Source organism: Marmota monax, unplaced genomic scaffold (assembly GCF_021218885.2).
Source record: "Marmota monax isolate L192 unplaced genomic scaffold, Marmota_monax_Labrador192_F-V1.1 WCK01_AAM20220418_F8-fsc00215, whole genome shotgun sequence".
Lineage (NCBI taxonomy): Eukaryota > Metazoa > Chordata > Mammalia > Rodentia > Sciuridae > Marmota > Marmota monax.
In genome coordinates, this window is record NW_026695214.1 from 682851 (window position 1) to 709545 (window position 26695).

General features: G+C 43.3%; 1 protein-coding gene across 12 annotated transcripts; it reads left to right on the forward strand.

Moving 5' to 3' along the window:
- The first annotated feature begins 11419 nt into the window (after window positions 1–11419).
- Window positions 11420–22326, forward strand: LOC124084043 (zinc finger protein 416). Of its 12 annotated transcripts, none has more exons than XM_046430914.2 (4): window positions 11420–11515; window positions 11973–12137; window positions 14162–14288; window positions 19732–22326. In XM_046430914.2, exons 2-4 carry the CDS (start codon window positions 11997–11999, stop codon window positions 21654–21656), a joined length of 2193 nt encoding a protein of 730 aa, XP_046286870.1. In that variant the 5' UTR covers window positions 11420–11515; window positions 11973–11996; the 3' UTR covers window positions 21657–22326. The 12 variants fall into 12 exon arrangements, with proteins under 12 accessions (XP_046286870.1, XP_046286876.1, XP_046286879.1 ...); XM_046430920.2 differs by having other exon boundaries at window positions 11421–11515; window positions 11973–12011; XM_046430923.2 differs by having other exon boundaries at window positions 11421–11515; window positions 11973–12011; window positions 14204–14288.
- The last annotated feature ends 4369 nt before the right edge of the window (window positions 22327–26695 follow it).

Here is a 26695-nt window from a genome sequence, read left to right on the forward strand (position 1 = left end):
TTCAAATTATATTAGGAACCTGTCCTGTGTCCTTTGTGTTTTGGTGCAGATGTCACTGGACACACCTATTTTAATTTTTCCTGACTTGTCATCTTGTTTGTAATTTCTAGCCCCTAGACGACTCAATGTTTTTGATCTACATGTGTCACTTTTTCTCTTCCAAGCTCCCACCCTTCCACACAGTTGTACAACACTGACCCACACCTAATGTGCTATTAGGTATGTAAATATCCTTAAATATTCCTGGATGCAAACAACCTTCTACATAGCAGGCACAATGTCTTAGTGAAGGCTGTGTAATGAGTTAGATTCAGTGCTGCTCATTAGTGTCATGTCAATAGTTTTGGATCATGAGGTAGCAATATCTGAAGGCAGGTTGCAGAGGGATGAATTGGAGACTCTTGTCTTTTCTTCTTACACTGAAGTCTATCCTTGTGTCCTGCAGTTGGTGAGATATTCTGAACTCTGATATTTACAAATCAACCTGCGCCTACTTCCCATATCCTCAGAACAATCCTGTGGACTCTTGATATGTTTATCTACATGCATTTCATCATAATGTTTCTGATTTGAGGTTGTAGGTATGGAGAAAGGATTGAAGAGGCAACTACTGTGCAGAGAGTTTTTGTAGGAGTGTCACACTCCAGGACTCCAAAGTCAGTCCCATCCACCCAGAAGACTCACTCCTGTGACATCTGCACCTCAGGCTTGAAAGATATTCTGCTCCTGGCTGATTTACCTGTACAGAAGTTGTACTTGGTGAGGGCATATGCAAACCTTCATCAGCACCCGCAGCATTTCAGTGGACAGAAACCCTTGAAGAGTGATGTGGACAGAACCTCATTTGTGAAGAGCCACAGGTTCTGTATGTCAGGGAAGTCTTTCACTTTTAAGGAGGTTTGGAAGGATTTTCTTATCATATTGGGCCTTCTCCAGCCTAAGGCCATTCTTCAAAATGAGAAGCCAAACAAACTCTCAGACTGTGCAGAAGTATTTCCTGTTGGAAAAAGGCATTACAAGTTAAGTGAATGTGGAAGAGACACAAGTCACAAACACACTGTTGTTGACCACCCAAGTGTCTTCACTGGAGAGAGCCTTTGTGAATGTGGCAAATGTGGGAAAACAATCCATGGTAAGTCCTCTCTTGTTCAGCACCAGAGAATTCTCCCTGGAGAAAAGCCTTATCACTGTGGCCAGTGTGATAGATCCTTTAGCCAAATATCTCACCTCATTATACATAAGCGAGTTCACACTGGAGAGAGGCCTTACAAGTGTAATGAATGTGGAAAATGCTTTAAGCAAAAATGCGCCCTAATTGAACACCCAGTTATCTCACACTGGAGAAAGGCCTTACGAGTGTAAGGAATGTGAGAAAACCTTTAGGTGCAAATAAAATATTATTCATCACCAGAGAACTCACGCTGGAGAAAGACCATATCATTGTGAACAGTGTGGGAGATCCTTTAGCCAAAGAGCTCACGTCATTGTATGTGGGAGAGTTCGCATGGGAGAAAGACTTTTTCAGTGTGGAGAATGTGGGAAATCCTCTGGACAAAAGTGCAGCCTCATTGAACACAGCTAGTTCACACTGGAGAAAGGCCTTATAAGTGTGGAGAATGTGGGAAGTCCTTTAGTCAAATGTAACCTCATGGAACACCAAGTGGTTCCTAGTGGAGAAAGACCTCATGAGTGTGAGGAATGTGGAAAGGTCTTTAGGTACAAATATAATTTTATTCAGCATCAGAGAACTCACAATGGGGAAAAACTTTATCAGTTTGGCTAGTGCTATAGTTTAAAATTTTTTTCCAAAAATGGTGTTGAATTTAATTTCCATGTTACAGTATTGAAAGTTGGGGCCTGTTAGATATATTTAAGTCATGAAGGTTCTGCTCATGAATGGACTAATGCTTATCTTGTGGGAGTGAGGTTGTTTTTTTGTCAGAGTAGGTTGTCATAAAATTCCATTCTCCCTCGCCCCATCTTACAAGATGCTCTTGATGCCTACTGCCATGTTACAGGGTAGTATAAAGTCCTTGGAGTTTTCACCTCTAGAAATATAAGGAATAAATGCCTTTTCCTTATAAGTTACCCAGTTTGTGGTATTCTGTTAAAGCAGTAGAAAATAAGCCAGTCACTGTGAGAAGTTCCTTCAGCTCAGATATACCTTCATGACATACCAAAGAATTTACCTTGGAAAAAGGCCTTATAGGAGTGAAAAATATAATAAATTCTTTAGTCAGCACTTGAACCTTATTGATCTCTGCAGAATTCATAATGGAAAAATGCCTATGAGTATGTCCAATGTGGAAAATCCTTTGGTGGAAAGTTGTAATCATAAAACAAGTTCATACTGTGTAAAGACCCAATGAATGTAATATTTGAGAACTCCTGCAGCCAATGCTGTAGCATCCTTCAATACCAAAACTGGCACACCATGGAGAGGTCCTATAAAGGCAGAAAATGTGGGAAATCCTTCAGCCCTAGGTCTAAAGCTGTTTAGTGCCAGAAAGCTTCACTTAGACCTGAAGACATGTTCTGTTTCTTCAGTTTATTGGTACCAGAGTGCCTTTGTGATGACTCCATCTACCTCAATTTGAACTTCATACTTTACTTCAAACATCCAGTTGGGTAAAAACCTGTATGAGTTCCAGGCATGTGTGTGGCTTAAAGGAGCTGCTATGCACATTCTAAACTACCTGGAACCTTGTCAAAATTGCATTACTGCCAATTTCTCTGGTGGATGCCATCTTCCTATACTACACTGCATATGCAAAAAAGCATTTTTACTTAGATGTGCAATGACAAACCAGTACATCTGTGTTTTTCACCCAAATGTTCAGTTTTATGTTCTCCCATTACCTAGAGGAAATCTTGATCAGTCTGAGCCTTTAGGGGGAATTTATTCCTTTTTTATGACTGATAAAAATATGGTTTTAACCAAGTTTGAGCCAGGAGGACCTAGCCTAGATTTTCTAGAGGGACTCTGAGGTAGCCTGAGCCCTCAAGGCAACCTAATTCTCTTTTCTAGCTGATTATTCCATGGATATCATTCCAATGCTATTTTGGCCAAGAGGAATCAATCTGGGTTCAGTTAGAAGCTTGAGGGAAGACTAGAAATTGTTGGTCTCAAACAATACTTGGTGTTGATGTTCCTATCTTCCACATCACCAACTGGTAACTGCCTCAAGTTGCTCTGGAGTGCATTGAAAAAGTCCTTACTGTGGAATATGCCTTAATTGTGGACATTCTGACCCTTTTGGGTGAGATGAACATACAGTTTTGCTCTGCTTGTAAGAAGTGATAGATAACTTGTATCAGGCTCCCACTTTGGTGTGCCCCAATAGGGATGCTATTATAGCAAAGAATAGTTCTTATTTCAGTTTTTACCTACGTGCATCACTGCCAAAGATCTCTAGTGAAATAGTCTAGGGCTTTATGCTTCTACTTTGTAGCCTGGATGCTTCTCTATTTTGTGAGATGAGAGGTTACTCTGTGGACACATCAGGAATCTATAGTGTGACAGTATTTCCCTAGCACATTAGCACAGCCTAGAAAAATTTCAGTCATTATGTGTCAAGTAGAGTGGGAATGCCATTCTGTGTGAGATGGTTTCTGTGGAGCACAGCCTGGTGAAAAATGCAGAAGATCCTGTGTGACAGAAATGTGAAACTGATGCAGCTCAACCAGCCTGGACATATACACCACGTCCACAACAAAAAACTAACATGGAGGACATGAGGCATAAAACTAGCATGGTGGACATGAGGCAGAAATCTAACATGGAGGACATGAGGCATAAAACTAGCATGGTGGACATGAGGCAGAAATCTAACATGGAGGACATGAGGCATAAAACTAGCATGATGGACATGAGGCAGAAATCTAGCATGGTGGATGTTGGGAGTCGCCCCGGCTCCAAAGACTAACTTCCCCATCACCCAAGAAGAGCCGTCCAATGGTGAGCCCTGCTGGCTCACATGATCCTTACCCACCAATTAGAATAGCCCTGCTGGCTCACGGATCCTTATCCAACAATCAGAAAGCACCCCATGCCAACTGTCAAACCGTTCAACCATTAAACTGTCATAACTGTCAAACCACCCCTGGTTTTATAAATATGCAGAGCTGTTCCTCAATAAACTGGCATTTTCTCCAACGGCAAGCCTTGATCAGTCTTTCAAAATGAACATGTGTGCAAAGCACACAGGGCCTGTGAGACCTGAAGGGAAGGGCTAACACCACAGCACTGACACAGATTTATGTGCCAGGCATAACAAGGCAGAACCCCCAGACCTGACATGTAGGTCCCACATGTACGTACCAGGAGAGACTGAATATACAGAATATGGCCAGCCAAATATGAAAGTAGATCTATTTTTTTAAGAATTTAAATATATATATATATATATATATATATATATATATATATTTAGTTTTTGGCGGACACAACATCTTTGTGTGTGGTGCTGAGGATCGAACCCGGACCGCACGCATGCCAGGCAAGCACACTACCGCTTGAGCCATATCCCTAGCCCATGAAAATAGATCTTGACTCAGCTGTCAGCCATGAGAGCAGGACTTGGTAAGTAACTGCCAACTTCTTTAAAAATTGTCCCTGCTTTCAACTTAAGACCAACTGGAGGAAGCCCATAGGCTTCCTAAACCAATCACACTGGACACCCAGCTTCTACTTATCTCCCACTTTGCCATGCCAACTGCCTCCCACCTGGGCACACATGAAGCATTTCTACTCTCTTATTGCCTTGGAGTCTGCTGAATACAAGTAACAGTGCCTGAGTCCCTTGATATAGTATGCTCAGAATGCATAGCCTTTGCTTGTCTCATTTATTTGATCTTCATTCATTTCCACAACACAAATGCACAAAATGGTGGTTTTCCATGGACTGAGTGTGATAATACAGGCACAGCCTAATTTAAAGAACATGCAACCATTCTTTTCAGGGTTTATGACGTGCTGATGGTTAGAATTGGGAGGTGTGTTCATACCTTGAAACAACCTGAATCTCACAGTTTGATTGTGAGTTCAGGAGGTGATAAGCAGCTGGAGTCTGGTAGTAAAAGCCTTGACTCAGAAATGGCTTCCCATATGGGAGACTTTTCTTTCAGCCTCAATTAAGTTACGTACAGAGGCTCATTCGGCCTTCTCTCTCTTTTCACAGTATTAGTGTTTGCACCCAGTTCCTAACCCATGGTAGGTAAGGGCTGTATCACTGAGTGGTTAATTTTTTATTTTAAGACAAAGTCTGAGTTTCCCAGGTTGGCCTTGAATTAGTGATCCTCCTTCCTCAGCCTCACGAATAGCTGTCACGGCAGGCATGCACCACCATACCCAGCCTTCTTGCCTCTCTCTTGAAGCAGACAATTCTTGGGTATAGAGTGGTTCTCAGGTGTTCAATATGTAACCTTTGGGTGATTTAGGACAAGAGGAATCTTAGCTTCCTGTGTGACAGATTGATCAAGGAGCTGGTTATGGGTGTAGGTTCTGCATTGCTTATTTGGTATATGAAATGTTATTGTAGATGTCCCCCCAAACCTCCTGTGTTAATGTAGGAATGTTAATGGGTAAATGATCAGATTATCAGAGCTGTGACATGATCATTCATTTATTTGATGGATTAATAATTTGATGGATTAATAATTTGAATAGATTGAGTGGTAAATACAGACATGTAGTATGTGGCTGATGGAAGTAGGTCACTGGTGGGATAACATGCGGGTTTATATGTTGTCCTAGGTATATTTGATTGCTCTCTGTGCTTGGTGGCATGCCTCTGCCATGCCCTTCTGGCATGATGTTCTGCTCTACCTTTAGCCTAGAGCCATTTGGGTGCTCGGCACAGAGATCCCACCCAGGAATCCCATCACAGCCCCACTAAGAACCAACCCCTCACTCTTGACCACCATGTCAAAAGCCCAGGATCCTGATGTGGTTTGATCCATGCCTCCTCCACACCCAGAATGCTCCACCTCTCTGGGAGGCTGCTAGACCAGTGGACATTCAGAAGGAGGGCTTCTGTTCAAATTATGTGCCCCGCGCAGGGCTTCCAGCCTCGTGTGTGTGGCACCATATCGGCAGTTACCTGTGGGTCCACAAGATGGATCTTTTGTCCAGCCAGAGGCAAAGAAAGGAAGAGGCCCTACCACAGTGGTCACTGCAGCTGCCTTTCCATGCCAAGTACTTGAGTCTAAAAGGGAGTAGTGTCATCCTCTTTCAGGTCCCTGTGTTCAAAACAGGGAGGACCTCGTGTTCCAGGTCTCCTTTGAACCCAAGTCTAATGTGTGGCAGAGTGTGACAGAGGCCAGTGTGTGTGATGTCTTGGTGACTGGATTTGGAGTATGCACACCAGGTGAGGCATTTTACCTTATTCTCAGGGCACCATAAACTGTGGTGTGTTGTGGACAGATTAGGCCCATGATGTAAGTTAGGCTTTTACAAGGTTTCCAAAAGTTGCTCACACAACAGCCTGAAACACAGATTAGGCACCAGGAAGTTGAATTCTTGTGCAGTGTCACACGCAGTAACAGCACTGAGGATTGAGGCTCAGCTAATTCTGTCATCGGAGCCTTCTGGCTTGAGGGTGGACTGTGCCCATGGGCAGAATGGCAGTATTCTCAGGGCAGGCTGAACAAGAGATTCCCGGAAGAGCTAGTGGGACTAGGAATATGGGTCTGTTGTGGCTGAAAACTTTTGCTTTCTACTGTTGACCCACATTGCACTGTGCCTCAGAGCCCATCTTGTTTTGTACTGTTCTGTTTGGTTTTTCTACAAACAGGGGATATCAGACAGCAATCAGTTTATTAAGTTTCCAAATGTGTGGTAGAGAAGTGGACCAGGGAACCCACTTTATTGATAATAAACCTTTAAATTAGTAAGTCTACATGAGTGTATTTAATGCCTTCTCTCACTGAAGACAGGGATCTTCTGAGAGTCAGATTGTACCTGAAGTGTACCTTGCAATTTTTGAAGGCTCTGAGGGCCTGACTCATGGTGCCTGAGCCACTCGGACAGACTTGCTGCATTGAGCAGACTAAGACACCACAGGCATGGCTGGGGACTGCTCGAACGTGTCTGTCTTTCTCCTTGAACACTGCAGCCCCTGGTGCCTTTTCTTGAGTATATAGTGCAATGTCCAGAGCCCCTTCTCAGATCTGGTCTAATTCTCTCTGCTTCCTTCTCAATGAAGATCCTAAAACTCTACCTTTCTTTATTCTCTGCTTTTCATTACCATCAACTTCTCCATCTGTTGAGTGGTGTTTCTTTCCCCCAAAATGGCCAATGGCATGGGAAGGAATGAGACTAAAAACAAAATATATATTACCTGTTAACTAAGACCATTAAATAAAGAACAGTAATGAGATATAATAAAAAAAGTTTTTTTAACCTGCCAAATTATCAAAATAACAATGATCTTTGGCCACAGAGATTAAAAACAAAAGTGGCCTCAGTCTAAGGTTGAACAGTTACCATACAGATGTCCTTACAGAAATCCTTTGCATTTGAAGTTATGGTGGCTTCTTTGCAAATTTGTGGTCTGGCACAGTCCTTTTTGATAGTCATCATCAGGCAATCATGTATAAGGACCCTTTCTTTGGACAGTTTCTTTATAAATCTCATTTCAAAGGGTCACTGTCTCTTCCTTAATTGTCTATGCATGACTGTTAATTTTTTCTTGTTTCTATCCTTATTTTAGTACATATGTTTTTGGTTGTGCTTCCCTGCTACTGTGAAGGTCATTCAAGACTTCTCATTCTTTTTCTGTGTTAGTTATGCCAGTTGTGGGAATGGATCCAGATATTCCTGACCACACGGCTTCCCTTGGAGGGACTGGGGACATTTCTGTTTCTGAAGATCCTCACCTCTGAAAACTGTTCATTGTTTGGCTACTGTTTCTAGGGTCCTCCTTATCCTCCTGGCTGGAGATGCAGTGATTCACTAGAGTTGCAGGGCCTTTTAGTTCCTGTCATCTCCTAGGTCCTGGTTGACTATCCTCTCAGCCATTTAATGTTCCTTGGCTTTTGCCTCCATGTCTTAGATGTCGAACACCAGAAGGCCAGTTTCATCAATCTTGAAGTGAAAGTTGTGGGTCTCAATTCTAACATCTGTAATTTTCTTTAGCTTTTGGCAGTACCTTGGATATAAATTGAGACTGGAGGACGTAGCTCCTTCTTTTGAGTTTATTACTTTTTAAAAAAACCTCTTATTCTGCTACATGTGGATTTCCAGTTTTGCCAGCACTATTTGTTTAATCGGCTATCTTTTCTCCAGTGAATGTTTTTGGCGCTCTTGTCTAGTGACAGATTCACTCCACAGCTGACTCTCAACCTCTGGTAACAATCGCAAAAATGTATACGATTTCTCCTTTATAAACCTTCTATGACTTACTAAGACAACTTGTTTAAATCCTTAGTTTTTTCCTATCTTTATTTTTCCCAACTTGGAATAATCTAGTCATTTTTTATGGGGAAAAAACCTCATTTTTCCACAAAAAAATTCTTTCTAATCTAAAAACATTCCCTTTTCCTTTTAACTTTCTTCACCAAAATATACCATCATGCTTATAACTTTTTTACATCTCTTTTTATTCACTAATTTCTATTTGTCTTAACATTTTAAAAATTTGCATTTTGATGCAATCCTTACAACATTTATGAATTCAAAAAATTACTTTTTTGTGGTTCTGGGGATTGAACCCAGGGTCTTGCACATGCGAGATAAGGGCTTTACTACTGAGATACATCCCAGCCCTAAATTACTCTTTTTCTAAATAGGATAAAAATACTTCAGACTTTTTAGTTTTCTCATCAAAACACAGCTTAAATTCTTTGCATTATTGCTTAAGATTTAGCCTATAGTGTTAACAGTCCTCACACCCCAAATCTGCACTTCCAAAAGTGACTTTGTTGAAGCAAAGTAGAAAACTTATGTCTCAAAGACACAGAAGTTATCTAGAAACATCACCGAGAAGGGAGTAAGCAAAGGCCCAGTGAAAGCAGTAGGTTTAAAGATGATATGTGTTATGTAGTTTTAATATCGTTCCCTATTTTTCTAGTCAGCAGGAGTGTGGCCTGCTGTGAGTTACTCCATAATGTATAAAACATAAGCTAAATCTGAGTTACTCCACTTATAGAGCAGTTTTCCACAAGCCACCCCATTTTATGTGCTGAGGTGGAATGACTATACCTTGTTGGTACCAGTAAACAACCACCATCTGCCTGCCACCACCAAAGGCACAAACTGATAAATTAACTGTGACAGTAAAAATGACCACCCATGAACTTATCAAACTAATCAGAAGCACATAGGTGCATGGTATATCAAACCACACCAGAAAGACAAGTCCACAAGCTTATCAAGCATACCAGACCTCTGAATGAAGCCGCCCCTCACTTGGGGTCCATAAAAGGAGGAGTCCCTCGAGACTGGACATGACAGCACCCTAACCCTGTCACCTGGTCATTTTTCACAAGCCTCGCTCAGGAAAATCACATTGAAGAACCTCTGAATCTCGTCCTTGGGCTTTAGCAGAGTGCAACGTCTCCAGCTCGTATTGACCGCACACAGTCCACTCCAAGCTGACACTGTGAATCTACCATCTGTCCAGACCTGGACCTAGAATAAGTTCCTGTTCTTTGACAGCCCTGAGCTCAGAGCACAAGTTCTTTGGTTTGTTCATAATCTTATCTGACTGAAACTGAATTCTTCACCTCTGCTGCTGTCGGTGCCAGTGGGCTGTAGCCCTCTGTGCCATGGCAGCTACTCACAGCAGGGGTTGCCCACTGGCATTAGTGACTGGTCTTAGCTGGCAGGACCCAATTTGTTGGTGCTGCAGGAACAAGAAGGGTCTAACTTTGTTGTAACCCTCCAGAGCAGACAATTGCCTGTTTAGCGTTTCAGCAGACCCCAGCCACTTGCCAGTGACTTCTTTCTGGGTTCTTGCCTCACAGTTTAGAAGAATAAAATCCATGGACAATGGAGAGTGGAAATGAAAGAGTAGAAATTACTCAAAAAAAGAAACAGCGGTTTTCCACCCACTTGTACTATCTAGGGGATAATGCAGCTACTCTGTGGGGACACTGCTCACTAACTATGCTGATCAAGTACTGGGAAGTGCCAAGGCTATTGGTTTGGCCTGTGACCTTCTGATTGGCTGTTGTGCCTTTAGCCCTTGAGTCTGTAGCCTTCACTCAGAAAAGGAATTGGCTGGAATGTTTGGAATGTTTCTACAGGTCAATTTCGTGGATTGGCCTTTACATTTACAGAAGTCTTTAGGGTGCCCATTGGCCTAACGGCCTGTTTCACCATCTGTCTGTCCTATCTATTCATGACCACGACAGTGACTCTTTGCATTGGTATCTGCTAAGGACTTTGCTCTCAGTTTAGCTTTCTGGACTCATGTGACTGCCTTAACCCTTCATTAGAAATTAAGATTGTGATTTCCTGGCTTATGACCACTCAGTGACACACAATTATTCTGTGAACTAACCAATGAAAATGGCGTCGTTTGTGACTGAATTGTCATTCAATAAATTATGACATTGTGGAAAGACACAAACATGCTCCTTCTACGTTAATAGCTCACTCATGACAGGGAAACGGTCTTATAAATGAAAATTCTTGGCGTAGTAGATCAAGATGTTATACTTTGGAGAACTATCTGATTGATAAGTCCTTTTAATCGAATTTGGTTTTTTAATCAGATGTAGCATTCAGTTCAAACGAAGTAAGGCAAACCGTATTTTTAATGTCCACAAAACCTGGAAGAGCTTCCCTTGACTTATGGTGTGTGTGTGTGTGTGTGTGTGTGTGTGTGTGTGTGTGAGAGAGAGAGAGAGAGAGAGAGAGAGAGAGAGAGAGAAAGAATATAAGTGGGAGATAAACTTGCAAACACACTTCTCACTCGTGGGGAGTCAGGAGGAAACCAAGGAGGGACAGGCTAATAAAGGGCGGAATATTACGAGGCAGCTTCTTATCTCCAGCAGGTTTCAACAAGCCCTCTGAAAAGGGACTTCTGACCTGCAAGGAGACTGTCCTCAACTCCAGCAGGACCAGGCGGGGTGGGAGGTCGGCCAGGGACCCGCTCTGCACACGACCAGAGCCGGTAACATTTTGGGCTCGGCGGGGCTCAGGAGGGGACTCGCGCTGTGACCGCTCCGACCCCACGTGGCCTCACGGGGGGGAGGGGGGCTGGCGGCGCCCCGGTGCACATCGAGGACCCCGCCGGCCGGTGGGGACAACACGGGGACCCAGGGAGGCAGGACTAATGGACCCCGGTCCCCGGTGCAAGGATCCCTCAGCACGGCTGCGGGGCCATGGAAACTACGTTACCCACAATGCCCGGGGCCGAGTGGCGGAGAGCTGAGCCAATGAGCGGCCGCTTCCTGTTTCGGGCAGGGCTCTGTCCGGGACTTCCGGCGTCGCTGCCTGGTGCGTCTTCTGCGCTCCGGGGAACCGTTTTCGCCGTCCGAAGTTGTGGGGCGTGGAGTCGGGGTCGAGGTGAGGGGATGGCGAAGGCGCGGGCAGGGTGACCCCGCAGCTGCCCCCGGCAGGCTCGAGTCGCGGCGGCCCGGCCCCGCGGGACCGGCCCGGGAGGGGCTGCGCCCATCTGCGCGTCACGCCGCCCTTCGGGTCCTGCCGCGGGACCGCGCGCGTCTGGGCCCGGGCGGCCGACGGCAGGTGCGGCGAGGCGGAGAGCGAGGCTAGAGGAGGACACGGTCTGAGTCCGGCTCGTCGGTGGTCCAGGAGCTGCTCAGAGTTGAAGGGCCTGAGAAGGGGCCCGCACTGCAGCCAGGAAGGTGGAGTCCTGTGCGGGGTCCCCAGCTGGGAAGAGCGAGCCCGAGGACCGGGCCAGGGATAATGCGGACTCCGCAACTCCTGGCTGGGCGGGAACGGGGGTCCTGCGCCCAGGAAGTCCTGCCACCATCTCCTGCCCCTCACAACCTTCTTCCCACAGATTCCCTTGACCACGGAAGCGCTTATGGACTGGATGCAGGTAAGTGGAGTCGGTTCCAGGGCCTCGTTGGTGCCCCGCTCTCAGTCCATGGAATTGTGTCCTGGGTCTCTGCCTGCCACGCGGACACTGCTGGACCTGGGAACTCGGAAGAAACAGCAAAACAAGGTCATAACCTAGGCTGAGGCCGTATGGGATGGTTTCTGTTGTAACTAGTAGTAACCAATGGGATGAGTGATGAAGGGGTACCCCGTGAATAGGTCCAAGAATGTGGAAATGTTTGGGTATGAGACTGAGCTTGTTCGGGACCATAGATTTCCTTTCATTCTTATGGAACATCAGAGCAGGGGTGCAGAAGTCAGGTCGGGAAGGTTAGGAGTCTATTCTGGAAGTGATGGGAGCAGTGGGAGGTTTGGAGCATAGGAGGAAGGTTATCCGTCCAGATCTTATTAGGCTTAATGTGACTGCAGCAAAAACAGACTATGGTTGTGCTCAAGTAAGAATTGATGTGGCTGGACCACTGGAGTGGCCAGAGTGGCCAGAATCCAGGTGTGGCTGGATTCTGTATTGGTTTTTCATTAGGGTGTTTCATTTTATGTTTTGTGGTGCTGGGTCTTGAACCATGGGCTTCACACATGCTAGGCAAATGCTTTACCACTAAGCTGCACACCCCTTGGGTTTCATATTTAAGAGTGAGAAAAAAGTAGAAAAAGATGGGTGATTCCATTGTTTTTGGTTTTAGCATCTGGAAGGGTAGAATCTCCACTAACCAGAATGTTAAAGCTGATAGTTGGTTTGATTTTCATTGTGTAGTATCAGGAGTTTTGTTTTGGCTATCTTAAAAGAGTGAGATGTTTAAAAGCAATAGTGGAAATGTCTAGTTAGTAGCTGACTGCATAAATGTGGAACTCTGCAGCAAATTGAAAAATGGAAATATACAGGGCTAGGTATTTGGCTCTGAGGTAGAGCACTTGTTTAGCCTGTGTGAGGTCCTGAGTTCAATCTGTAGTACTGCAAAAAAGAAAAAAAATAAATCTAAAAAGTGGCGACAGGTGTTTGTCATGAGATATATACCTTGAATTACAATTAGGAGGCACATCCTAGACTTAAATGGTAATGCCAGAAACAGCCCTGGAAAGGGAGGGTGGGGTCCATGATTGGTTCCCATGCCTGAGCATCTGAATACAGTTGGTGGTCATCACAGACACAGCTGAGGACATGAAGTGGCTGTGGGAATTGTGTGAGGAGGTGGCTGGTCTGGCAGATGTCTAGGCTCCCATGGGAAGAGTGGACATGAGTCATACAGAAACTCAAAATAACTGAGGCAACATGATAGGGTGGCCAATACTTGTGTTTGTTCTTCAGACTTTGGGCTCACTGGGATTTAGGAGTGACCCTCGATATGCTTGGGGGTTTTAGTAAGGCTAGTGGGTTAGCTTAGGGACACAAGAGGTCATCTGGGAGGTCACCAGGCCTGGAGTGGAGGGCCTCTGGAGCAAGGTCTTGAATTATGGTTTGAGGAGAGAGAAAGGCTGTGACTGATGAGGGGGCATCAAGTGCAGCACAAGTGGGAGAAGGCCATCAGTGTCTGGTGATTATCCAGGTGGTTCCCGGTGACAGAGGCTGGAGCAAGCAGCAGGCAGGCCAGGAAGTACAGAGCAGGATGGGGCTGCCTATGTCAGTGGTCATGGATCCTGTCTCAGTTTGCCACGCTCTCTGGATGCCTTGTTCTAAGCAATGTGGGGAGACCAGGGAGAGGCCTGTGGTGTGATGCTGGGGTGGAGGCACCTGGGGACTGAGACTGTCTGCGTGAGAAGGGATGAGCACATGGTGCGGGAGAGAGACCCGTTGGCACTGGCATGGAAGACACAAGGGTGAAGGTATGCTCATATGTGTCTGTGTGGGGGAAGTATGATCTGGGGAATCCTGGGATAGCAGCCTGGCAAATGTGGGTGCCACCCCAAGTTACCAGATCCAGAGTTACATGACTTCTCCTGGCCCACCTGCCTGTTGGTTTTGTGGGAAGAAACAGTGATAGAGGGACCATGATGTGAGAGTGAGTGACACTTGGTGTGGCATCTCCATGGAGGCACAAGACAGGGAGGAGAGTGGGTAGGGAAGGTGTGTGGGTGGATGAGCTTGGACTCCTAGGAGAGAAGTTGATTATTGCATGATCTGTCCTGTCATGACAGAGCTGTGTCACCTTTGAGGACGTGGCTGTTTACTTCTCCCAGGAGGAGTGGGGGCTCCTTGATGAGGCTCAAAGGCTGCTGTACCTTCACGTGATGCTGGAAAACTTTGCACTTGTAACCTCTCTGGGTAAGATCCTTATACTACCATTGTCCAGGTTTCTGTCTGTCCTCTCTCCCCCCACAGGCAGCTCTGCCAGACCATGGGCTCTGCTAATTTCTCACTGTGTTGACATGTGTGCTGTGGGTGCCAGTGCCAAGCCATGTGTGCTGCCTGAGCAGCCTAACACCTGCTGCCCCAGAGCATTCGTGGAGGTCTGGGTGGCAGGCACTGTGCCATCAGCTTCATGGATCTCACTTGCCTCGACCTTCCCTTGGCCAGTGTTCATATCCATGAGACCTTTTGCTCTAGCTCTGCCTCCTACTAGCCAGGATTTTCTCATCCTGTCTCTATCAGGAATTGTAGGCATTGTCATGATCAGTGCTTATGTGGACCATGAACTGTGTCCTCAGGTCCTTCTTCCAGACTTTTTGTAATACTGATTTTTTTTTTCTTATGATCTTTTGTATGTTGAGTGCTCTGGGCCACTTCTGATTACTTAACCTGTCCCTCTTTCATTGACACTTAGATCATGCACTTTCCATGTAATTGTACAGACAGGGGATGGGGAGAGTCCTAGCTGTTTGACAAGGTGGACATGGTAACATGGTCTCAGAGAGGTCTTTGTCCTGCTGGTGGCAGTAGGGTTCAGGTCAGGCCAGAACCTGCAGTGTGTCTAGCAGTGTTCTGGTATGCAGGCTTGTGGCCAGTGCCTCACTTCTCTTTTCTTCTCGTGCTCAACACTTTTTTCACCTGCCCTTTCACTTGTGATTGCTGGCTCCTGGCCACCCCAACCTTCCTGGTCTCTGTGTATTACTTGTGCCTCTACAAGGCCCCTCAGCCATGTTTCCAGAACTGGCCCACACCTAATGTATATTATGCACATTACAATTAGTCCTCTGATATTTTGACATTAAGGAAGCCTGGGGGTAATGGTAGTAGAGAAGTCTTGGAGGCAGGGCATAAGTTGCCCTGAACAGAATAGAAATACTTAATTATGAGAGTAAGAAAGGAGGAGTACAATGGATTACATGGTTAGGAAATCACAGATATTACCATAAATATGGAACTTTATTTACTTTGGAATAGACCTAAATTTGCTGGTAGGACTGGGTGTCAAAAAAGTTGTAGCTTATGTATTCCTGTGAAATGGTGGAAGGGAAGTTACCTTAAATTGGGTGGGTAAGGGTGGGTCTTGTTCATAACATAGGTGGTTAACTGATGTAGTTGGTAGATGTTTAGATGTATGGCTGTGTGCTTTTCGTATATTACCACATGACTCATTTCAAGTGGGTGCAGCTTTCTGCATTCATCTTGTGTTTTGCACAGATAAAAATTGTGCATAAGAAAACACAAAATTCAAATTGTGTCAATTGTGTTATAATGAATTCACATTTCCAAACAAAAACAAAAAAAGAAAAGAAAAGAAAGGAGGAGTACAGATAGAAGGATACAGAGTCTTGAGGGGCAGTGCTTCACTAATTGTTTTATGTATATGGCATTAGCCAAAAATATGAATTTTTTCTGGGGCTCTCCAATAGTATCTTTCAGGAGGTATACAGTGTGTTGAAAATGTGCTCTGGTGCAGTTGGCAGGTCCAATAGATGTGTGGTAGAGGACATGAGCTGACCTATTTATAGAGACTGGTGGCATTGTGTCTAACCAAGAAGGGAGAATGGTTTTGGAGTCTGGGGTATTTTTACTAAACTTGCAACCAGCATTCCAACTCTCCAGGCACCAACTGGGGATCTGCATTTCAATTCAGTTCTGACTTTTATAGTGGGAGTTAATAACAGTTAAAGGTACAGTCCCAGAAGACTGCCCCACTTCATATGCCAGCCACAAATGGGGTGCCCAAACTACTTTATTTCTGCCTAGGCAATTATAAATTCAAGGGTCCCACATACACCCTCAGATTTGATTTTCCTACAATAACTCACACAACTTAGAAAAATACTTTTGGAAGAATACAACTCAGGAATAGCTAAATGGAAGAGATGCACAGGAAAAGGTATGGGCAGAGGGAACATTCATGCCCTTTCTAGCATGCCACTATCCGTTCTGCTCAGAGATTCTCTGAATCCTCACTGTAGGGTGTTTATGGCATTCTCACTACCTAGCCTGGTTGATCGAATTATTGCCAGTTGATGATTAGCTTAATCTGCAGCCCCTCTCCCTAATCTAGTGAATGAGTATGAGGCTGGAAGTTCCAACCCTCAGGTCAGGTCTTGGTCTTTTGGGACACCCACAATCTGAAGCCGGCAGGGACCCCAGCAAGTTGTCATCTCATAAGCATACAAAAGACACTCATCATTTGGAAGCCTTAAGTTTAGGAACAGACACAATTGGACTGTCAAATAGAGAAGCAGTATGGATAATTAGATTTTATATAGTAAATTTTTAATCCTTGAAAACCCTGTTTTAACTTACTCTGGGCTTTGGGCTATTTGGAGGTAGGGGAGGTTGATGCTGAGGATTAAACCTAGGGCCTTGCACAAGTTAAGCAATCACACTACCATTGAGAAACATCCCCAGTCTATATTAACTGTTTTACATGGAGGGCCTTTTGAACACCATTTTGCTAAGCTAGTTTGTGTCAAAGATTTACTTTAAACTTATTTATATGTTAGAGCATCTACGTCCAATATGGAATATTTTCAGGTAGTGGATACTAAATCAGGAAGTTTTATACAATACTAAAATTGAAATAAGATATACCTGTCTTCCTATTTTATATTTGGTTACTTTTATTAAGATTGTAGAAAGTACAGAGTTTAAATTGAGGGCAATTTCCAAGTATAATTTGAGCCCCAATAATGATTGATTTGTGAAATTTGTCAAATTGATACCTTTTAATAAATACTAAAGTTAATTTAGAATCATTTGTAGAAGCACAAATACCCATCAACACCCTTCTAATCTTTACCATCCCCCTAGCCCAGTGCTGGGGATTAAACTACACCAGGAGCCCATTACATTCTTACCATAAAGATGCCCATTGCTGCCATCAGTCATGGTGACCTGCTATCTGCTGTCTGCTCAGTGGATCAGACTCATCTAGTCATTTTTGGTGATCTTTAGGGAAGCCTTTCCCTGTTTCCAGTGGAGGGTCATATTCATGCTAGACAAACACTCTATCACTGAGGGTATACCTTCAATCCTCTCATCTTTTTGTTTACATTCTTTCATATGCAAGTTTTGGCTTTAAAATTGTGTTAAAATTATGGAATTTGGTTTTAATTTTGTGACAAATGCAATTTTTCTGCTGTCTATTTATATTGAAAATATAAACTTGCACATTATCATAATTTATCAAGATTTTTGTTTCTGTATGATTTTTTTGACATTTTATAAATTCTTGCAGACTGACCCCACATTTTAGCACGGTGGGGGGGGGGGATTGTGACAAATGCAATTTTTTAAATTTTGTTAATTTTTTAAATTGAAAATATAAACTTATACATTAATAATTTATTTAATTATTATCTTCTCCCTATCCCTAGCAGGTTGGGTTTTTCTTGTTTTCATGGACTTTTTCCTTTCTCTCTTATATTTTGTTCATTTTCTTCTTTAGGCTTTTAGCTCCCTGAAGCTTTGGGTTTATAGTTTCCATTTCTGACAAATAGGAGGTGGGAAGGAGCCTGGGTTCTGCAGGCAATAGCCTCTCCCTGGATGGCCTCTGCCTGCAGCATAGTCAACTGTGCCACCCCGCTGTGGTCAGGTGGGATACTTATCTGAAAAGCTTCTGTTGGCAGGAATGGCACCTTGAAAATGGAGGTCTCCCCTCTTAGGGTGTTCTAATCCACCTTGCAGTACCTTGAGTTGACATCCTGGAGAGCAATAGAAGCTTAGCTTATTTTTCAAATTCTTTGTTTTTTGACTGTTTAGTTTGAAGGGAAATTCTTACCACGTTAATAAGTAGCAGCACTTAAATGTGCCCAAGCCCACTAACCAGAAGATTTACAATCTAATGAGCTGAGAAATTTTCTCAACTGTCTTAGGAGGAGGTGAAATAAATATTCCTTGCCCTTTTCCATGTTTTCATTAGACACTGAGCTGCAGGTTTCCAAACATGGAACTACCTTTCCTTCCATGAGGCATAATAGCACCAGGTTAAAGCAACCCCAGGATTTGCCTTTGGAGCATCTGCACTTCCTGGATCATGTGGTAGGAAGGGGTCCCTGCACCTGCACCCAGTGGGTGGTATGTAGGGATGGGCCTGGGCAATCAACAGATTTCCCGCTAAGCATGCAGTGTCCCAGGCCATAGACATTCAGTCACGGTTCTAGTGGGGTGTCAACTAGGAATTTTTTTGCCCAGACTGACCTTTTACTAAGGTAAAGAATAGGATGTACAATAAATGAGGAACACCCCTTGGGCTCATTGCTGCTATCAGTCATGGTGACCTGCTATCTGCTGTCTGCTCAGTGAATCAGGCTCATCTAGTCATTTTTGGTGATCTTTAGGGAAGCCTTTCCTTGTTTCCATTGGAGGCTTCTCACCCTGTAGGCTAGTCAGTGGCCTTTGACTTCCTGGAACTACACCAGGAGCCCATTACCTTCTTACCATAAGACGCCCAGAAACACACTGGCCTAGAGACACCCATTGCATTAAAGCATTTAGGCCCAGGTACACTGGGAACACAAAAACCTCCCCTGTGCTGAAATGTGGGGTCAGTCTGCAACAATTTAGGTTGAAAAAACTGAAGCAAGAAAAGGAAGACCCCGCCCACGCAGGTTCCAGTCAAAGTATAAGCACAGCAGTGGTCAGCAGTGCTCACTCAGACAGCACATGGTCATGGCCTAAGCATGCAGTAATCACAGCAGAACCTCTGCTGTAGGGCCCAGCCACCCTGCTTGCTGCATCCATTTTCTTAACATGTACCTGTGGATTTTAATTATAAGAGGTGACTGAGGGCCAATAGGGAGAAGTAAATGCCATTGAAAGGGGAATTTATGACAGTTCTGAGAGAAAGAGGTGCATTGCACTTTGCAGGGTGGTGTGTGTAAGCAACAGGTGGTCAGGAGGCAGAAGCAAGAGGGGAATATTAGGGCACATAGCCTTTATTGGGTTTGTAGCAAAGTCAGTAAAGAATATAAATAGCTCATATGGGTGGGTTGGAATGATTTCAGTGGGCTCTGGGAAAGGGAACTGGCCTTAATTATCCAGTACCTGGTCCCAGGATAGTTAGGGCTGAGGATTGTTCTCCTGGGGTGTATAAGCCAGGGAAACATGGTCTGCAGGATGGGCTCTGGATTGAATAACTAGTGTATTAACTGCATTAACTCTCAGTTGAGCTCTTTGCTGTCTGTTAAGAACTGGATAGCCCTATAGGGAGGGGGCAGTGTCCCTGACCAGCAGCACTTCATAAAAATGTCAAAAAAAATCATACAGAAAAAAAAAAAATCTTAAATCATGGTTAATATACTGTCACCACAGTCCACATGCATTTCATCAGTATGTCTCTTTTCAGTTTACTGGCATGAAGCAGAGGATGAAAGGATACCTCCTGGGCCAAGGGTTTCTGCAGAAGAAGCATCACACATCAGGACTCCAAAACAAAGTCCATCTTTCCAAAAGACTCACCCCTGTGACATTTGTATACTAATCCTGAAGAATATTTTGCATCTGGATGATCTACCTGGACAGCAACTGTACTTTTCTGGGGCCTGTGAAAACCTTCACCAGGAACAGAAACATCAAAGTGCAGAGAACACATTAAAAAGAGAAGTGAACAGTGCCTCCTTTGTGAAGAGCTGCATATTTCATGTGTCAGGGAATCCTTTCCTCTGTAGGAAGACTGGAAAGGACTTCCCTGATAAGTGGGGCATTCTTCAGCCCCAGGCCATTCCCAAAGGTGAGAAGCCAAACACAGTCAGAGAGTGTGGGAAGGTCTTTCACTGTGGGAAAAATCATTGTAAGTCAGGAGCATGCAGAGACACTTCCAGCCACAAACACACACTTATTCGTCATCTAAGAGTCTGCACTGGAAAAGGGGGTTTTGATGCTAGCAAATGTGGAACAGCCTTCCAAGAGAAATACTCACTTGTTCCGTTCCAGAGAGTCCATGCTGGAAAAAGGCCTTATGAATGCAGTGAATGTGGGAAATCTTTTAGCCAAAAAGCTACCCTTATTACACACCAGAGAGTTCATACTGGAGAAAAACCATACAAGTGTGGTGAATGTGGAAAATCATTTAGTCAAAGCTCAAACCTCATTGAACACTGCAGAGTTCACACTGGAGAAAGGCCTTATGAGTGTGATGAATGTGGAAAAGCCTTTGGGTGCAAATCTAACCTTGTTCGACATCAGAGAACTCATACAGGAGAAAAGCCATATGAATGTGGCCAATGTGGGAAATTCTTTAGACAGAGCTTTAGCCTCATTGAACATCAGAGCATTCACACTGCAGCACGGCCTTATGAGTGTAGCCAGTGTGAAAAATCCTTTAGTCAGAAAGCTACTCTCATTATACATCAGAGAGTTCACACTGGAGAAAGGCCATATAAGTGTGGGGAGTGTGGGAAATCCTTTAGTCAAAGCTCCAACCTTATTGAACACTGCAGAATCCACACTGGAGAGAGGCCTTATGAGTGTGGCGAATGTGGAAAATCTTTTAGTCAAAGAGCCACCCTCATTAGACACCAGAGAATTCACACTGGAGAAAGGCCTTATGAATGTAGGGAATGTGGCAAATTCTTTAGACAGAACTTTAGCCTCATTGAACATCGTAGAATTCACACTACAACAAAGATTTATGAGTGTGGCCAGTGTAGGAAATCTTTTAGCCAAAGGGCTACACTCATTAGACATCAAAGAGTTCACACTGGAGAAAGGCCTTATGAATGTGGGGAATGTGGCAAGTCCTTTGGGTACAAATCCAAACTTGACCGACACCAGAGAACTCACACTGGAGAAAGACCTTACGAGTGTGCTGAATGTGGGAAGTTCTTTAGGCAAAGCTACAGCCTCGTTGAACACCAGAGAGTTCACACTAGAGCAAGACCTTATGAGTGTGGCCAGTGTGCAAAATCTTTTAGTCGAAGAGCTGCCCTGGTTAAACATCAGAGAGTTCACACTGGGGAAAGGCCTTATAAGTGTGGTGAATGTGGAAAAACCTTTAGTCGGAGCACTAGCCTTATTCAACACTGCAGAATCCACACTGGAGAAAGACCATATGAGTGTGACCAGTGTGGGAAATCTTTTAGGCAAAAGTCTGTTTTAATTCAACATCAGGTAGTTCACACTGGAGAAAGGCCTTATGAATGCAGCAAATGTGGGAAATCTTTTAGCCAACGCTCAAGCTTCTTTCAACACCAAAAATGTCACGCCATGGGAGTGCCTCACAGAGGCAGCAGATGTGGGGAATCCCTCAGCCCAAGGTCTCCTGTTGCTTAGTTTCTGAAAGCCCGTGCAAGAAAGGCCTTAAACCTACAAAGGAATATGCTGTCTTTGTAACCCGCACTAGAGAGCTTTTATAAAGAGGTCACCACATGCATTTGCACGCATCCAGAGGGCTAAGGACCCTATGAGTCGTGGCACATGTGAGGAGGATGGGAGCTGCTCTGAACATTTTAGACTGCTGCCCTCACCAAAGTCGAATCACAGCCACATTCTCACAGGAGTTGTCTCCCATCTAGCCCCAAGCACCTCAGCACACACAGCCTCGGTGCCTGTGTTCTCCCCATTCTCTAGAGGAAATCTCCCATAACCTGATCCATGAGAGTGATCCATTTTTCTTACTATTGTGCATCTGTGTTCTGGCTAAGGGGACCCAGCCCGGGCTCAGCTGGAGGCTTGGGAAGTCCTCTTCATTGAATTCTGGCCTCGTGTGACACTTGTAGTCGATGATTACAGATTTCAAGTTACTAACCAGTGTCTTCCTGTTGAGCACTGCTCTGATTTGTGGACTGATAAAGGCCTTTTGTTTGAGCTACTTTTAATCAGGGGGTTCTGTTCACAGCCTTGGGTGGGTAGAATATGGATGGGTCCTGTTTGTTTTAAAAGATGGACAGCTTTTATAGGACCTCTTCATTTTGGGTCTCAGTAAAGAACTTAGTGGCAGAGAGTGGTTCTCATTCTGTTTTGTTTAACATGAATTACTACCCAAGACCCCCATTGGACAGTGCAGGGCTTTGTGGTCCTAGTTTGGAGCCTCAATGCCTCTGAATTTGTTTTGTGTTTTAGATCAGAGATCACCTTGAAGAGGGGTCAGTTGTTATGGCCACGTTCAGTACTTTCAGAAATACTCTGAATTTATTTCATTATTTCCACATAACTTCCCATAAAACTCAGTATTGTTGAGGGAAACTTCATCGGGTTCTATAGTCATGCAGTCTGACATCCATGATCCCATAGGTCAGCATCACTGATACAAGAATGCAGGAACCAGATACCAACACCACTTGGAACAGAAGTACGTGGCGTGATCAGTGGAGTGGAGGGCTGGCAGACAGAACGTGCTACTTGTAAAAGTGCACCCCAGATCCTAGGACTAACAGATCATGCTACTTCCAAATCTATGTTCCACTGTGGTCAGGATCATCATCGGTAGATACTCATGCTCTTGTCAAGTTCCCATCATTTTTCTGGGCTGTTCTCCTAAGTCTAAATGGGAAAAAAAAAAAAAAAGGAGGAGGCCAAAAAAGCAAGGGATTGGGGAAAGTTCCTACATGCGGTGGAGTCGGGGAGATGGGAAGTTCCTGTCTGAGAGGTAAAGGCTGTTCCCCCCACCCTCTTTTTTTGGCCAGGCAACTGCAGCTGCTCCTGTCTCAGTATAACTTTCATTGCTCACCATTTTTTCCTGCCTAGTATAAGGCTGCCCTTCTCTGGGCACAAGGAAGGAGGTACTGGAGTGAACACGTGGTTGCCATGCCTGGTTTCCAAAACCTCGGGTGACTTTTACTCTCTTTATCTATACACACCACACACACACACACACACACACACACACTGAGGCACAGTTGACCTTCAATAACCAGTATACATTTAAGACACATAATCTGAGCCAGGTTATCACACACACACACACAAGCCCATGAAGTATCCCTGATCTGAATAGTGAACATTTCCAGAATTGTCTCATATAATCTCCCTGCCTTCCTCAGGCCTTCAGGTGTCCAGTGATTTACTTTCTTTCACTATGAATCAGTTTGCATTTTTTTTTTTTACAGTTTTACATGAGAGGAATCAAAGTATTTGCTTTTTTAAAATATTTTTTCATGCTGTATAATTACTTTTAGCTTTATTGATGTTGACACCCTTTGTATTGCTACATAGTATTCTGTTCTATGGACATGCCACTATTTGTTTATTGATCTGTTAAGGGGTAGGTGATTTTTTTCCAATTTGGGGTATTCACAAAGTTGCAAAGAACATAGGTATAAATTTTTAATAAGGAAATACATTTCTCTTTTGCTAATAACTTCAAGTGAATGTTTCACTTAACAAACACAAACCAAAAAACATGGCAAACTGTAACCTAAACGGGTTGTGTCCATTGTGATCCCAACAGCAGTGTGTGAGCATTCTTCATCCCTGACAAGCTTCTGCTTGGTAGGGCTGGTGTTTTAAATTTTAGCCATGCAAATAAGTCTGTAATATCATTTCTCTGTGGTTGTAATTGCACTTCTGTAATGTTTTGTAATGTTGAGCAGCTTTTTTCACCTATTATTTGCCACCTTTATATCCTTTTTTCTTAAAAATCTTTGTTAATACCCTTAGTCTACTTTTAATGGATTGATTCATATTCTTCTTTTCATTAAAAATAAATATGTATAGAAAAGACGTGTTATAACTTCATTTGGTCTTTAGTCAGTCCCACTAGTGACTTTTTTGCTGAATGAAGATTATCTTTAAATCTTAGAACAATATTTTTTGCACCAAAGTGGCCCCAGTAAACTTCCAGCTGATTGGCTCCTCTGTGGTGAGCCAATCAGCTGGAAGTTTGCTGGGGCCGCTTGGGCTGCGGCTCTCAACTCTTCTGCACCATTTATCTTGTGACAGTCCAAACTATTTTCAAGCCTAATCTGCATTATTAACATATCTGTCCCGACCGGCAGGACACATCAACGTGGGCCTTGAACTTAGGTGGGGAGGAATGAAGGGACAAGAGACACAGAAGGATGACAGCAAGACAGGAGTTCTGATCAAGCTGCAAACTTTAGTGTTCACACAGGGGTATTTATGGGCTGGGAATGGGGGAGCTCTCTTATCAGCAGTTGCTGGATGTCTTCACAAGGTGAGATAACGCAGGATGTTTCAGGAAGACAGATGGCCGCAGGATGTCTCAGGGAGATAGATGGCTGCAGGGTGTCTCCCAGGCAGGATGTCTCCCAGGGGGCTGTTTCTTGTAACTGTCAGGCTATTCTTTGAAGGAGAACTCCCTTCTAGTCCCTGGCATCTCCCCCTTACTTATATAAAATATTTGACCATACCTTACCGGCCTGTGTCTAATAGAGAAATCTTTAATTCTGTTACTTAGGGCTGGATAACCATACTAGCAAACATTAAGCCTACCTGTGTAGGTTAGAAATAAAGGCCTTAAACTAAAAACTATTCTGGCAGTCCCTTTTGATGGTTATCAGGCATTCCTGTCTGAGAATCTCTTTTGCAGCCTCCAGTTTACTTATTCTTGGAAGTTTCTATCTATTGTTAACAGTCAGCTGAGTTTCCCTGGGAGTCCTCGGGGAGCTTACAGCAGCTTTTCAGTTCTGCGAGTGCCATTTGCGCTAGGATGGGTCCAGGCCTTGCTTGACCATATGGCTTCCCTCGGAAGCATCAGGGATGTCTCCCTTTTCTGATGACCCTCCTCTTCACAGCAAATGCATTGATTGGCTTTCTGTCCTCCGCTGGTCTCATTAATCTCCCTGTTCAGGAGGTTATGTGGCCTAGAGTTGCAGAGCTCTTTGGAGAAGTCCCCTACTCCCTGACTCAGACTGCCTCTGAGGGCAAGAGCCAAATATTGGTTTTCTTGGCCCTTTTAATTTAACTTTAATTTTAGAACTTAATCTTAAACATCCAGCAAATAAGTTTTAACAGCCTTATATAAAAAGTACTGGGCTTTAATGTCTATATCTCTATCCTGTAGATGATAACTCCTTATCTTAAATTAACCCAGGTTGTGTGTTCTTAAATCAGTACCTCTGCAAAACATTAACAGGGCAATCCTTAGACCACCTATAAGCAAACTTCAAACTAAAATTAACTAGGGTAAAAACATATTTAGTTTATATAATAGCTACCTCGAACTTTGGCAGGGTTATACATTATAATCCCCTGTTTGAGATCCTAGTAATCTTGGCAAAAACCAAATTTTGGACACAACTTTAAATGTACTGAAATCTGGCCTACTTCTTTCATAGTCTCGGGCTCTTCATAAATCTTAAGTACTATAGTTCTGAAGCTGATCTTTGCTTTTTAGACATCATTTTACAAAGCTTACATAAATTGTTGTTCAAGTTTACATGAATATTAGCTAACACAACATAATATCACATCTAAAACATGAATTAAAGAAAAGCTGAAAGCTTTTAACCTTTTATAGAAAAGTAGCAAAGTACTTTTGTGTTTTACAATAAAACCTTCACACAGATTAGGCTCTCATTAACTTAAAAATACATTTAAATTGTATCTCAGTGTAAAAGTAACATGGAACTTTACATATCTTATTGATAACAAGTCCAGTTATAGAACACAAATGATATAAATAAATCTCCAACATGTTTTTCTTTTAAGCCTAAAATTACCATACAACTTCAGAACACCAGCTTGATATAATGCTCTTTTGAAGCTTCTACCTTACAGACTTGTATATCTGGAAGATATGAATTAATAGCACCATAATTACATTGATGATTTTATATTAACCAAATTTAACTCTTAAAGAAATAACATTATAATATTGAAAAATAACAGTTGTTGTTTAACCATAGTTGTATAATTTTTAATTTCTTTAAGATTACTTGTTCAAAAACTTACACATATAACCAATTTACACAGACCTTTTTTATCACTTACTTAAACCCTTTTGTTAACTTGATCATATAGACTTTTTTATCCAGAAACCATTTTCCTTCTATTAAATCCATATCTAGAACCTTTTAGTTTTTCTTTTCCATCTGTTAACCTTCTTTTTTGTTCACATTTTGAAACAATACTTGTAAATTTCTGAATTTAAGCAATTATTTCATAGACATCAACATTTTATTAGGTTTTATTTTTGAACACCTAGAAAAACTTATAAGCTTAATTTTAAAGACATCTTTACTTTTATCTGTTTGCCCAATTTAAATTGAACCATTTGAATCACGTGAATCAAAGATATTTGGATCCGTTTTTTTTTTATGAGTGCTCCTCGTATATCTGCCAATTGTCATATAACTGCATGATATATGGACATATACACATACAGACATACTGACATACAACACATAACA